Below are 13,517 nucleotides of genomic sequence, written 5' to 3' on the forward strand. Positions count from 1 at the left end.
TTTGCTGGGATACCGAACAAAGCACCACAGCTGCTACTGCTGCTAAATCGCTTCAGTCGTGTCCAACTCTGTGCGACTCCATAGACGGCAGCCCACCAGGCTCCTCCATCCCTGGGATTCTTCAGGCAAGACCACCGGAGTGGGCTGCCATTTCCTTCTCCAAAACACACCACAGACTGGGGCTTTAACTAACAGAAATTGTCTCACCGTGTGCAGGCCCGAAGCCCAAGATGAGGATGTTGGCAGGGCTGGGTCCTTCCTGCCATCGTGAGGACCTGCTCGGGCCTCCGGCCTCGCCTGTGGACGGCCAATCCCGCGTGCGCCTGTTCACATCACCTTCCTCCTGTGTGTGTCTGTGAGCACGATCTCCCTTCTTACAGGAACACAGTCATACTGGATCAGGGCCCACCGCAATGATCTCATTAACGTGACCCCCTCTCTGAAAACCCTCTTTCCAAATCAGGTCACATTCCGAGGTCCTGGGGGTTCGGACTCTAGTCTATGAACTTGGGGAGGACACAGTCCAACTTGTAACACTGAGGTCACCCCAGAAGAGGGAGCCAGGGAAAGCAGCACCCCAATCTCACGCTCCCCTCTCCCCTGACCTCCGGCTGGGCTCCCCCCACCCGAGGTCACAGGAGCCCACTGACGCAGCCTTTTGGGGTCAGCAGACCAGGTACAGCGCGAGGTGGGGAGGAAGTCTGGAGCAGCCCACAGAAGGTAGCTGGCTCCCTCCCTGACTGCACAGCTCACTCCAGCAATGCAAGGTTGGCTTGACATCGGACCATCTATAGACGTACGTCACCTCTTTAACAGATACACACTCCACACCCACAGGGAACACGGTCGGGGAGAGCTCACACCGGGCAAAGGTATAGGGGCACTGAAGCCACAGCGTTACTGGAGGCCGAGAATGGGCAGTCAGAGGCCCCAGGTCCACCAGTGGGAGCTGCTGTGCCTACCGGGGGATGGGGGGCCAACACCGGCCTCTGCCACCCCGGTTGTGGCCAACATGGCGAGTCTCAGTCCACTGAAGGCTCTGAGCACCCCACCCACATGCTGGGGCAGCAGGCACCCACTGTGGTCATCTCTCTTCCTCTGGCTTTGCAGGGGGCTGGGCGCCTTCCTGGTGATGTCTGATCCAGTCCTGACAACTCTGTTCCCTGCCCTCCCAGCCTCCCCAGCAGCTGGGTGTGGCCACAAGACCCTATTCGGGCAGACAGAGCAAAACATAAAATCTGCTGCAGAAGGGGTCCCCGGGGAAACTCGTCCTCTCCTGATAAAGGGGCTGTGGCTGACCACTGGTCTTCCTGCTACAGGAGGGAAGCAAAGCTCTCCAGCCCCATTGGTCAGGTCTGAACGCAGTCCTGACAGACAGGGCCGAAGCGAGGGGTCTGTGCCCACCTGTGTGTGACGATGGGGAGGGACTGGGAAGGACCTGACCACCAGGCCTCCCGGGACGTCAGAAGGCTGAGTGGAGGGGGAGGGGCAGCACGGGACAGAACTTTCTAGGCAGCAGTGGGAGCAGGGTGAGCAAGGGACCTGGTCAGTTTCATGAACACAGGGAGGCCAGGGTGGCCGGAGCAGTTTGGGGGTCAGGGCGGGGCAGAAGAGGGTCTGAGAGCAGTCTGGCTGGGGAGAAGGTCCCACCCACATCTCGTCACCTGAGTCTCCAGGCCGTGGGGCCAGACCCCTCCCGGTGGGGTTGCAGGCTCCCTTCTCCACTGAGGAAGGGCAGCTGGGGTGCTGGCTCGGGGGGCCCCCCAGCCCTAAGGGCACGTCATCCACAAAGCTGGGTGGGGGGTCATGGCCTGGAAGGGAAGGCAGGGCTGGGCGGCTTGGGCAGAGGGGCCAGCTGTGTGGGCGGGGTCTTGGAAACATCTTTATTGTCAGCAAGGAGGGAACGGCAGGACACAGGCCACAGGGTAAAGGGGGCTCAGGAAGGACTTGCAGGCCGCTTGGGGGGGCGAATCCGGTCGTTGATCCAGTCCACGTAGTTGGCCACGCGTGTGTAGACGCCAGGCTTGTTGAGCCGCCCGCAGCCATCGCCCCAGCTGATGATGCCGTACAGGTAGGCCACGCCGTTCTTCTCGCAGGCCAGCGGCCCGCCAGAGTCCCCCTGTGCAGAGCAGCCTGTTAGGGCCTGAGACCCGCCCAGAAACCGCCCACCACCCCTCACCCCAGCCTCCCACACCCCAATCCTGAAAGTGCCTCTGAAGGGGTCCAGAGCTGCCCTGGGATGCAAATTCTTAAGGTGGACCCCCAGCAGCCTGGGGGGGGGTGCGGACGACACAGGCACCCCAAGCAAGGGAGCGGTCCTGCTCGCTCTCCCCCAGCCCCAGAGGTGGCAAGGCCTCCAGCTCCCAGGCCACCATTCTGCAGGCCCTGCCCTGCCTCCCTCTCACCTCCACAGCTAGCAGCGCCCTCCTCAATCTGGCTATCCACCCACCCACCAGCTGGCACCCTGCTGGAAACGCCCTCTTCACCTCCTGGCAAACTCTTATTCACCCCTCAGGACAGGTGCAAGCGCCCCCTCATCCATGAAGCCATCCTTGACCTTCCACAAGGTGCGTGCTGGACCATGTGGTCCAGGGGCAAGCCCCCGCACCCTTTGCAACTTCTCGGATGGGTAACCCTGGAAGAGTGTGCAGGCCCCTCTAGGCGTGTCTCCCCACCTATGAACTGGGGAGTAAAGCAGCTTCTCCATCTCAGCCCTTAGGCGCAGTCCCCCTGAGCAGGCCTTGACCACCGGGCCATTGGGATCGGCAGACCAATCGAGCCCACTCGGGAGAAGGCGGGGTGAAATGGGCTTTGGCCTTTGGTGTCACGTGGACAGTCCTGCCCTTGGTTCGATGTGCCCAGGCTTTGGGACCCGGCAAGGGTGAGCACCCATCCTGGGGGCACCACCGACTGGGAGGTGGGCCTCCAACCCCACCTCCTGGCTGGTCCCGCTGGTCTGGCCACTTTGGGTTCCAAGCTCCGGGGTGGCGGGCTGTCCAGGCTAACCTGGCAGGCGTCCGACCTGCAGTCGAAGTAGCCAGCACACAGCATGTTGGGGCTGATGTCGGCCCCGTACACCTCAGGGCTGCTGCACTTGTGGTCTGCGACCAAGGGGACCAGCGCCTCCCGCAGCGAGGAGGAGTAGCCGCTCACATCTGCGGGCCGACACGGGGTGGGGGTCGCTCAGGCTGGGTCGGGCCACGGGCACGACCCTGGCCCCCTGCCCGCACTCACTCTCATCCTGGTGGCCCCAGCCCGCTATCTGGCACTTGTGTCCCGCGGGGAAGGGGCTGCTGGGCTCAGGCAGGCAGATGGGCTGGACGAACTGGGAGCGGACAGCGCAGCGCTCCCCTTTCTTCTCCAGCCGGATCAGGACTGGGTGGGAGAGAGGTCGGAGGTCAGCCTCCCACGTGGGGAGCCCGTGACAGCCGAAGGTGGCCACGGAGTCACGCGGGGTACAGCCCGCTGGGCCATGGGGGCTGTGTCCTGGGAGGCCCCGGAGGGAACTGCAGGGAACCTTCCCCTTCCTCCTCACCTTCTCCCTTCCTCCACCCTCCTCCAGCCCACACCTCTCCCATCCCGCCTCCCCCAGGCCTGCCTGGCACCTGCTCCCAACGCTCCCAGCACACAGACCTGGGTAGAGCCTCACCGAGGTCGTGGTCACTGGGGTTGAACACTGAGTACATTGGGTACGGGATGTATTTCTCGATGCCAAACGTCTGTGTCACGTCCGTCGTGCGGTTGAAGAAGTGCTGGCCCAAGACCACGGAGACGCTTTCTCTGGGGGGGCTGTGCAGCGGGGGCTGGTGGCGGCATGACCCTTGGGCCCCTGAGGTCGGCTCGCCCCTCCCCACAGGCACAGAGCATCCAGGAGAGGACACTGTGCAATGCCCCCGCCCCCAAACCCTGGAAGAGACCTGAGCAGGGGTGCAGCGGGCTGCAGTGTGCTGGCCTGCAGTGCGGTAGGGCGTGGCGGGCTGCGGCCACACCCACAGTCCTGGCAGCACCACCTCTAAGAAGGCCAGGGCCCTCGTGAGCCGGGGACCTCTCCTGAGTCCAGGTGGGCTTGGTGCTGAATGAGGCCCAAGCCGGTGCAGGTCCAGGTTGGGGCACGGTTCTGCCCGGTTGTGGGCCTCGCACCCCTGACCCCGAACCCGGATGCCAGCCCCGGCCGTCCCTGCCCACCCGGAGGAGCCCCCTGAGTGGGCAGGACCTTAGGCGCCCCGGGCCCTTACGAGGGGCCACCTGCTCCTTCTGGGCCGGGGCGGGGGGGGGGGGGTGAAGGGGCGGGGCTCAGGACCGGCCCCGCCCACCGCCCTGCCGCGGAGACACCCGCCACGCCCCGCCCCCGCCGCGCCCACCACGCCCACCGCCCTGCCGCGCAGGCGCACCACCCCGCCCCGCCGCGCCCCACCACGCCCACCGCCCTGCCGCGCAGGCGCACCACCCCGTCACGCCCCGCCGCGCCCCGCCGCGCCCCGCCCCGCCCCGCCGCGCCCCAAGCTCCAAACCAGGGAGCTCCCGGGAGAGGACCAGCAACCCGGATAGAGACTGGGAAGGCGCCCCTGAGCAGGAGCGCGGCGGCTCTCGCAGTCTCCGGGCCCAGCACCGAGCTGAGCGCGGAGCCACACCTGGTTCAGAGGGGCGACGGGGAGCGGAGGGACCGAAGGACGGGGCTTACACGGGTCAGGTGGGGACGCGCGGGGGATGCTCAGGAGCAGCGGGAGTGTGCGCGGATGGCTGGCGGTGGAGCCGGGACGCCGCGTGTAGGGCCGGGCGGGCGGAGAGGCGGATGGTTGGAGCGGGGGACACCGGGATGGATCGTGGACACCGGGGCCCAGGGCCGCTCACCTGTTGGAGAAGCAGTGGGCGGCAGACACCACCCAGCAGGTGTGGACGAGGCTCCCCGCACAGAAGTTGTTCCCGATGTAGATGGCGGCCAGCCAGGGATGGGAGCCGGGTAGCGAGGAGGAGCCGCCGATGATGCGCGGCCGCAGGAAGGTCCTCTTCTTGTGCCGCTTGCCGCAGGTCTGGCGTCCAGCTGGCTCAGCGGAGGCGGGCCCGGCCGCGGGCCCGGGCAGGGTCAGCAGGACCTCAGTGGACGGGGGCTGAATCCTGGCAAGGGTTTCTGGGGACACAGATAACTGGATCGCGCCGCAGGTCCTGGCTGTGTCCAGGTTTCTCTAGGCCCCCAGTGGTTCACCTGCCTCCAGGCCCAGCCTAGGCAGCTCCTCTGAAAGAGGAGCCCAGCTCAGGCCCAGCTCTGCCCTTGGTGGTGGGTGGGGCACAGGACTTACTCTGAGCCTGTATCTGTTCACAGGTTTTGCGGGAGCCAGGGTGGCCCAGCATGCCTGGCAGGGGTTCCTGTCCCTTCCAGCAGCCTGGGACCCCAAAGCCAACCCGGGATGGGTCAGAGAGCCCTGGGGCAACGGGGCCAGAGGGCAGGCTGGCCTTTTGGAGCCTCCTACCCCCCAGGGGCTGACCCCAGGGACACCCACCTATCTGTGCCCATGGGGACCATCCAGGCACAGTGCAGAATGCCTGGGCCCCCTGACCTCTGGTGCTGACCCACTGCGTGTGGTCCAGCCCTGCTGTGGAGAACTTCAGTCTCCCCATCTCTCAGATGGGCCCATGGTCCTCTGGGGAGAGGCGGCTGGGCATGGGGGTGGAGTGGGGAGACCCCAGTGGGGGTGGGGCCAGCCCGGTTCCCACCCTGCTCCTCCCGAGACCACCTCCAGCTGCTGTGCGCACCGCAGGCCGCCAGGCGGCAGTACTCCCAGGAGAGGGTGCTGTCCTTCACCACGTAGCACCAGGGCCTCTCGTCCTTGTCTGGGTTCCTGGTGGACAGGGACAAGCGGATGGCCGGGATTCCTGACCCTCAGCGGCCTCTGCTCCTGCAGGCGGTTCTGAGCCCTGGCCCCAGGATCTGCTCCCTGGGCGGCCTCCCGAGCAGAGGGGTCAGGGCCGTGGGGACAGTGCTGACCGGCAGAAGGCGTGGGGGCCCAGGCCCAGGAGGGCCGCGGCACCCACAGAGTCCACGTGCAGCTCCTGGTAGAGCAGGTCGGAGTTCCAGGCCAGGCAGCTGAGGCCCGAGGCCGCTGTGCTGGCCACGCCTCGGTACTCGGTGCCCGTCCCCACGAAGCAGCGCTGGGCGGGCACTGTAGGCGGTGGGAGTGTGGTGAGCCTGGGCCACGGGGCGTGGGGCACACACCGCTCCGAGGCCGGGCGACTCACCGACGTTGCAGAGCCGCCCAGCGTAGTCTGGGGGGCAGGCGCAGATGGTGGTCCCAGTGGCCACGATCAGGTGACAGGAGCCCCCATTCAGGCAGGGGCTGCTCAGACAAGCTGGGGGGACACTCGGGAGCTAGACCTTGGCCCCGAGCCAGGGGCAGGGGTGGGGTGTCTAGGCCTGGTCCCGTCCTGGTGCCCCTCTCTGGGTGGTCCTGGGAAGTCCCTTCCCTGAGGGCAGGCTCAGTGATGTGACTGCCCCGCCGGGCCACGCCCTCGAGTACCTGTGTGGCGGGTCCCCTCACAGCGGACCTGGCCCCCCACACACTCGCACTGTTCCACGCGGGCCTGGTGCACGCGGGCCCAGCGATCGCCTGGCTCCAGGTACTCGTAGCGGCTCTCGTCGAAGCACTTCTCTGGGTGGCGGGGCGGGTGGGGCACAGTGAGCCGCTGCTCCCCACCCGGGGCCGGCTCCCCGCCGCCCTGCTCACCTGTGCCGCAGTCCTGGCCGGTGAAGGCCTCAGGGCAGGTGCAGTGGTATGACTCACGGTCCTGCGTGCTGGAGCACGAGCCCCCGTGGAGGCAGGGGCCAGAGGCACAGGGGTCCTGGGGGGCTGGGCACACGCGGGAGGGAGGCAGGGGGTGTCTGAGAGCGCCGCAGGCTTCGGGCCCCGACCCGCACTGTGACGCTCCCTGCTTGCCAAGGGCCTGCCGCCTTCAAGATGCCCCTTCTAAGGCTCCTCAGGGCATGTGTGCCCTGCAGGCCTCCGCCCTCCCTAGCCCACCCCTGCCCAGCTCTTAGAGCCTGAGCAGGCAGGCCTCTGGCTCCGCATCCAACACTTTGAGAGCCGGACCCCTGACAGGCAGCACACTGCCCCTGGAGCGCCCTGGCCCCCGTGAGCAGGTCTCCCAGCCTCGCACCCTGTGCAGGCACCCCTCGGGCCTGACCAGCAGGGGGCGGCATGGCCCCAGCAACAGCCAGAGCAGCTCTGTGGCCCCCAGAGAGGGTGGGACTCTGCCTTGTGGGTGGGCGGGTGTTCCCCACTCACCTCTCCTCCAGCCCCCAGGCCTGCAGTGGGATAAGCCGCAGACAGGGCAGGGTCCCCCACCCCAGCTCAGCTCTGACTCCCCCGAGATCACCCCCACCCCCGGCTCCAGAGCCCGGCGCCCACCTGGGCCCCCCTGGGGAGCGGGGTCCTGCACGCAGTAGCCCCAGGACCTGTCGCGGTCGTAGTTATGAGTCGTGGCACACCTGGGGGAGAGGCGCGCGCTGATGGGGGAGGGCACCAAGAGCCCGGCCCGCCCGCCTGACCCAGGCTGGCCGCTCTGGAGCGCTCTCCTGCTCAGGCCCCGTTGGTGCACTCCACCTGCCGCGTGCTGGGCCCAGGCCCGAGTCAGGAGGGCAGAGGGTGGGAGGGCCTCCAGGGTGGACGTGGGGGCACGGGGACGGGACCCACCACTTCCTGTGGGAGCTTCCGTCTGCAGTGCAGGAGTGCAGCATGCGGCCGCCGTAGCGGAAGGGGAACCTGCAGGGCTGCCCGGCCTCGGTGAGCACTGCCAGGGGGTGGGGGGAAACGGGGGTCAAAGGCTCCCACGCCGGATGCCTCCCGATCCCCATCACCCACCCTGCTTCACCCCCCGGGGCTGCGGCGGTCCCCCCAGAGTCACCCGCTGCCTCCTCCAAGAAGCTCTCCTAACGCACCTGTGCCCCCAGGGCTGTTGGAGGGGGCTCCCCTGGGCAGGGGGCTGAGCCCTCCACCAGGGGGCCTCTCTGTCTGGGGTGCTCCCGTGGCTGCAGTGCTGGGGCTCACTGAGGTTACAGGGGTCACAGGAGTCACTGTGGCATTGTGTCCTGGGGGCTCCCTTTGCCTCTGGGAAGGGCCGAGAGGGCTGTGACGGGGGTGTGGGGTGGGCCCCTCACACGAGGCCCTGCCTCCATTTGCATGTCAGCGTTCTCAGGCCTTGGAGTGGGGACCAGGGGACACCCGCCTCAGCTGAACACTGTCCCCTCCCCTCCCGCCCAGTCCAAGGAGCCGGGACACCAACAGCACTGCCACCCGGGCTTGAATCCTGGCGGTGGGGTCGGACGAGAGCAGCTGTGTGGCCTTCAGAGCCCCCCACAACCTCAGACACGTGGACCCAACAGGCCCAGAGGGCAGGGACCAGCCCCCAAGCCCCTGGGCGGGGGACCAGCAAGTTGGAGCCCCCGGCCTCCTGTCCCCCAGGCCCGCCCAGCATGCACACCTTGGCCCCGAAGGTCCGCTTTCCCCACATTGGGCCCCTCACCATGTCCACACCCTGCCCTGGCCTTGCCCCAGGACCTGGAGTGGGCCCAGGGGAGCCCGTGGTCACAGACCCGCGGGGTCAGCGCTCACCCTGGCAGCCTGGGGCTGCGCCCCGCGAGGCAGCAGCAGCAGCAGCAGCAGCAGGGCTGGCCCAGGTGGGGGGCAGGGGCTGGCGACCCGGGCCCAGCACCCCATAGCTCCTCCTGGGCTGCCGTGCGAAGCAGCGGGACGCGGGAGCAGGGTGAGGGTCAAGGCCACCTGCAAATGATTAACTCTGGCTGCCTCCCATGCCGGGAGGCCCGCACGTCCACCGTATCTGCCGCCCGGCTCACCCTGCCTGGGCCAGCGGTCCCCTCTCGCCTCCGCCGTGCTGTTCCTGGACCTGACCGCATTCTCCAGGCTCAGCATAGATGCCTCCTCCAGGAAGTCTTCCAGGATGACATGGAAGGAAGGGGCTTGGACCCCCCAATCCCAGCTTCTAGTTCCCACCCAGCCAGAGGGCTGACTACTGTGTACTTATGAGCTGTACTAACCAGAGCAGCTGTACGTGCTGGGCCCTTTGGCGCGGCCCCGTGGCCGGCAAGAGGCTCAGTGCAGAGGAGCCTGTGCGCCCTGGGCTACGGGTTGAGGACAAGGCCCCAGACAGGGACCTCTGCCGCCGTCCTCCGTAGCACTTCTGTCTGTCCCCTCCCAGGGCGAGCCTGGGGTGGGGCCTCCCATGCGAGGGGAGCAGGGAGGAGGCCTGCCCCCAGCCCCCCGCCCCCACAGCTCCTGGACCCTCAGGGGCGCCGCCTCAGAAGCCCAGGACCAGGACCACCCAGGACCACTCGTGCTGTCCTGCCTCCCACATCCTGAGCCCCTGGCCAGGCACCCAGGCCCACAGAGACCCGGCTTGGGGCCCTGCCCTGGTCTGGGGGCACTTAGCTCCCCGACCCGTGAGCAGGGACAGGGTGTTGCCTCCCAGACACGGCTGGAGTCGTCACCCCAGCCAGCCTGTGGTTTGTGAGTGCAGCTCAGGACAGAGCTGCTCGGGGACCCTCTTCAGCAGTTTGAGGGGGTCGCAGAGGCCAGGGGGCCCTGATCCCTGTCAGTCAGCTCAGCTGCCGACACGGGGCAGAGGGAAGGGCTGGCCGGGGGGGTTGGCCTGGCACTGCAGCCGCCTCATTGTACACCCCCAAATTGCCCTCTCCAGGCCCCCATTTGCCCTCTGTGCAGAGAGAGAGAGCACAGAAATGGGGGGCACCCAGCTTGGAGGCGGTAGGCGCCGGGCCCTCTTCCATGCGGGCACCCTTGGGCCCAGCTCAGGGCACAGCCCCACGGCCCCAGGGGCACTGAGGCTTAGGGCCCTTCTGCAAGCCTGGAGCACGTCTCCGGGGGCAGGGCGCTCCACATGGGCTCCGTACACCCAGGAGCCTGGGCCCGTGCCACCATCTCTCTCTCCCTCCACCCCGCGCCCTGCCCCCTGGCCTGGCTTCCACCCCTGTCCCCTCCAGACCCCGGCCTCAGGGCCTTTGCACAGGCTGCCACCCTTTTCCCAGGCCTTCTTGGGCAGGCAGGGCTCCCCTGACATGGTCACTGCACAGATTGGCCCTGCCAGACCACTCATCTGAACGAGACCAGGGTCAGGGTGACCTGAAGGGTCCCCGGGCCGAGCCCCGCCCCCACTGGTGGGCACCCCGAGAGGACGACCCTGTGGGGTCCCGGCAGACGGCATGAAGCAGACAAGACGGGGCCTGGACGGGGCAGGACCTGGGCCGGCCGCCCACACGCTGGGCCCTGCGCCCCCTTAGGGTCAGCCTTGTCTCCCTGCCCACCTCTGACCCTGCCCCCTTGAGCCGGTTCTTCCAGGCCTATCCCCCGCGACATGCCCAGGGCCACGGGGGCCACGGCTCCCCGGGGGAGGGCCCGTGCCCTGGACCCAGCACGAGGCCAACAGTCAGGTCCACTCTGACACTTTATTGCGGGAAACCTGGGCGCCAAGCAGCAGGGGCAGCGCCACCAGCCCTCTGAGCCAGCCCTGGCGGGCATCTGAGGCCAGGCCCCCGGGGGAGGCTGCCCTGGCCTGTCCAAGGCCCCCGAAGGGGGCTCAGCTGCCCCCTCAAGACCACTCTCTCCACGCACGTGTCCCAGCCGGCAGCCCGGGTGCAGGGTCTGCAGGGTTGGCCGGCGGGGACGGGCCGGCGGGCGGCAGCCTCAGACGAAGGTGGCATGGTGTGGGCTGGCCTTGGGCTTGACGGGGCCCCTGGGGATGGGGCTTAGGGTGGGGCGGGCTGACGTCGGGGCCCCACTGGCCCATGGCCTCCAGGGGGCTGTCCGCACCCCCGGGACGCTGCCACCCAGCCCCGGCGGTGCACCAGCGACTCGGTCCATGTCCGCGGCTGTGCTGACCGGGGGCCATCGGCTGCCTCGGGCCCCGCCTGCTGTCATGGGGAGAGGAGAGAGGCTGTCACCCGCCTGCCCCCCCCGGCAGGAGACCCCGGCCACCCTCCTCACTCAGACCGTGCCAAGGGGTTCCTGCACCACCACCCCCCACCCCGTGCGTCCCGGGGGTGGCGACCTCTGCCCTGTGGCTCCTCGGCCTGTACTCCGAGGAGCACTCAGCAGGTACCCTGAGGAGGGTCGCAGGCTGAGGGGGGCAGCGGGCTCCTGGGAGTGGGCAGGGTGAGGGCAGCTGCGGTCCTGAGTGCTGGGGGGCAAGGTCTGGGGGTGCCCGGCCTGGGGGGCTTGGTGTGCTGGGACCAGCAGGGCCCCTTGTCTGGCAAGGGGACACCCAGGGCTCCCTGCCCAGGTCCAGTGTGGCCAGGAGACTGGGGATGTCTTACCCAGCGGGGGCTGCCGCCCAGCTGGGGCCCCTTCGGGAGGAGCTCAGAGGCAGGGCAGCTCCCCTCTGCCCCCGCCCCCTTGTTCTCCTCCCCTGGGGGGCTGTCTGCAGCCGAGGGGCATCGGGGAGGCAGTTGTGATGGGGGCTCCCAGAGAATACAGAGCTCACGGTGGGGCTGTTGCAGATGGGCCGGACCCTAGGAGCAAGGCCCTCTGCAGGCACGCAGGGTCTGTACCCAAGGGCCATGCTGCTGGCTTCTCAGGGCCATGGCCCCCAGGCCAGGGTGGGGCAGGGGGCCCCCAGGGCCCTCCTGACCTGGCCCCATCGTGGTCCACCTGCCAATGGCTGACTGGGGCACGTCTCAGCCTCCCAGACCCCAAGTCCCTGCCAGGCCCCCCTCACACTCCCCCGCTCCGCCAGCAACACCACAGGCCAAGCGCCCCTTCCTCCAGCCTGCCTGCTGCTCAGAGCAGCCAGGCCCTGACTCCAAGTACCCTCCTCACCCCTAGGAGCTCCAGGCTGCCTGGGACTGCCCTGGAAGCTTCCAGACGCTGCGGTGGGCAGCCACACTTCCCTGCCCACCACCCCAGGCGGTCGTACTGCCCTGTCCCCCTGGCTGGTCCTGGGTGGGGCCCTGGCGGGGCAGAGATGCAGTCACCAGGAGCCAGGCAGGTGTGGGCAGGGCACAGGGCGCTGGGCAGGTGCCTCACCCTGTCCTGACACGGGGCTCCCCAGATTCACCCCCAGGACAGGCGCCAGGCTCAGGGCCACAGGCAGGACTCCAGGCCACGGTCGGGCCGGGTATAGGCGGGACACAGCGTGTCTGGGGTGGTCTTGGTGAGCCTGAGCCCAAGGACCCTCCGATGTCTAGGGTGCAGGGGAAGACACCCCGGCCCCCGGTGGACAGGCTGGAGGAGGGGGCTCCAGCCCAGGAACATGGGGTCCATCTCCCCTGACCACCCCTCCTGGCCTGTGGGGGAGGGTGCAGACGGCCCCTTCCATGTGCCAGAGGCCTATCAGTGGGGGACAGGGGTAGCCGTGGGGGTCTGCACTTGCTTCCCCAGCAGCTCTGTGGCCCCCAGGACCCCTGGGGCAAGTCTGAGCTGGTGGGAGGGGCCCGGCATCCTCTAATCTGATGGAGATGGCAAGAGGGACCCCCATGGCGGATCAGCCTCACACCTCCCAGGGGAGCTGCCTGGCCACACGCGTCCTACTCGGGCAGTGTGACAAGGCAGGGGTGGAGAGCAGAGACGCTTGTGAGGAAAGCGGCCTGTCCATGGCTCCCAGTGTCCACGTGGAGCAGCCGGGACTAGAAGCTCCTCCCAGACAATCAGTCCTTCAGTCATTCAACAAACATTCCGATTGGGCCTGTCCCATGCTTGCCAGTCAGCCCCCAGGGCCAGGAAGCCATGGGGTGGGGCTGGTCTGCCTTGGATCTGGGGTGGTGGGGAGGGGCAGGGGTGTGCTCCTCAGTCGCTGGTCCCCATTTGGGGTGCCTGTCTGGAGCGTTAAGAGGCCTGTGAGCCCACACACACTGCGGGGCATGGCCCGCTCCTGTCCAGCCCTGCTTGGACCCTCCAGGAGGACAGGCTGGCGAGAGGGGTGGCCCCAGCCACGGGCCCTCTGGCGCCCAGGCAGCTCGCGGGCTCAGGGCGGGTGCGTCTCAGGAGGGTGGCTGCGGTCCAGGCTCCTCCCGCTGCCCAGACTTGCTTCTCCGAGGCAGTGGCAGCCCCAGGCCTGTGACTCAGTGTCCAGGGCCCAGCCCGAGCGGTGGGAGGGCAGGCGTCACGGCCTCTGTGCCAGGGCCTGCCTGTGGCGACTGCTCTCCCAGCCTCCCGGTGACCCTCCTGGCAGGGGGTGGAGCACAGAGGACCCCCACCCCCCAGAGCTTAAGGGCCACCGCTTCCAAGGGAACCAGGCTGCCCTGTACACGACGCTCACTCCTGGCACCAGCTGGCCCGAGTCCTCTGTCCCACGTCCCCCAGACCCTGCACGTGGGGCTGGAGCCGGAACCTCACTGCCCACCCCTCAAGCTGCCCTGGGGATCACAGGCCCGGCCCCCCAGCCAACCGGATTCTGTGATTCTGACCGGCACAGCTAGCCCCTCCCTGGGGGCACCCTGCTGGAGCCCTCATGACAGCTGGGACCCAAAAGCCCCTCCCAGGACCCTCCGGGCAGTCCCC

General features: G+C 68.2%; 2 protein-coding genes across 4 annotated transcripts in view; both read right to left on the minus strand.

The window, feature by feature from the left end:
* Window positions 1–1,868: 1,868 nt before the first annotated feature.
* Window positions 1,869–8,921, minus strand: HGFAC (HGF activator). Its single transcript, XM_088836578.1, has 15 exons — window positions 8,604–8,921; window positions 7,931–8,099; window positions 7,897–7,899; window positions 7,686–7,782; window positions 7,401–7,480; window positions 6,720–6,842; window positions 6,513–6,644; window positions 6,235–6,345; window positions 5,984–6,158; window positions 5,752–5,837; window positions 4,852–5,128; window positions 3,650–3,789; window positions 3,235–3,375; window positions 3,007–3,155; window positions 1,869–2,119 (listed from the first exon to the last, which is right to left on the minus strand). Exons 1-15 carry the CDS (start codon window positions 8,919–8,921, stop codon window positions 1,937–1,939), a joined length of 2,184 nt encoding a protein of 727 aa, XP_088692704.1. The 3' UTR covers window positions 1,869–1,936.
* A 1,533-nt stretch (window positions 8,922–10,454) lies between these two features.
* The window catches only part of RGS12 (regulator of G protein signaling 12), a 120,678-nt gene continuing 117,615 nt past the window's right edge, over window positions 10,455–13,517 (minus strand). For 2 of the 3 annotated variants that reach the window (XM_055434135.2, XM_055434134.2), the window contains one exon: window positions 10,455–10,933. In XM_055434135.2, coding sequence (XP_055290110.2) covers window positions 10,707–10,933 — 227 coding nt within the window. In that variant the 3' untranslated portion in view covers window positions 10,455–10,706. The remainder of the gene's footprint in view (window positions 10,934–13,517) is intronic. The other variant, XM_088836575.1, reaches the window with a different exon arrangement.

Source organism: Moschus berezovskii, chromosome 5, assembly GCF_049115385.1.
Source record: "Moschus berezovskii isolate FMDL1 chromosome 5, NW_MosBer_1.0, whole genome shotgun sequence".
NCBI classification, from domain to species: Eukaryota; Metazoa; Chordata; class Mammalia; order Artiodactyla; family Moschidae; genus Moschus; species Moschus berezovskii.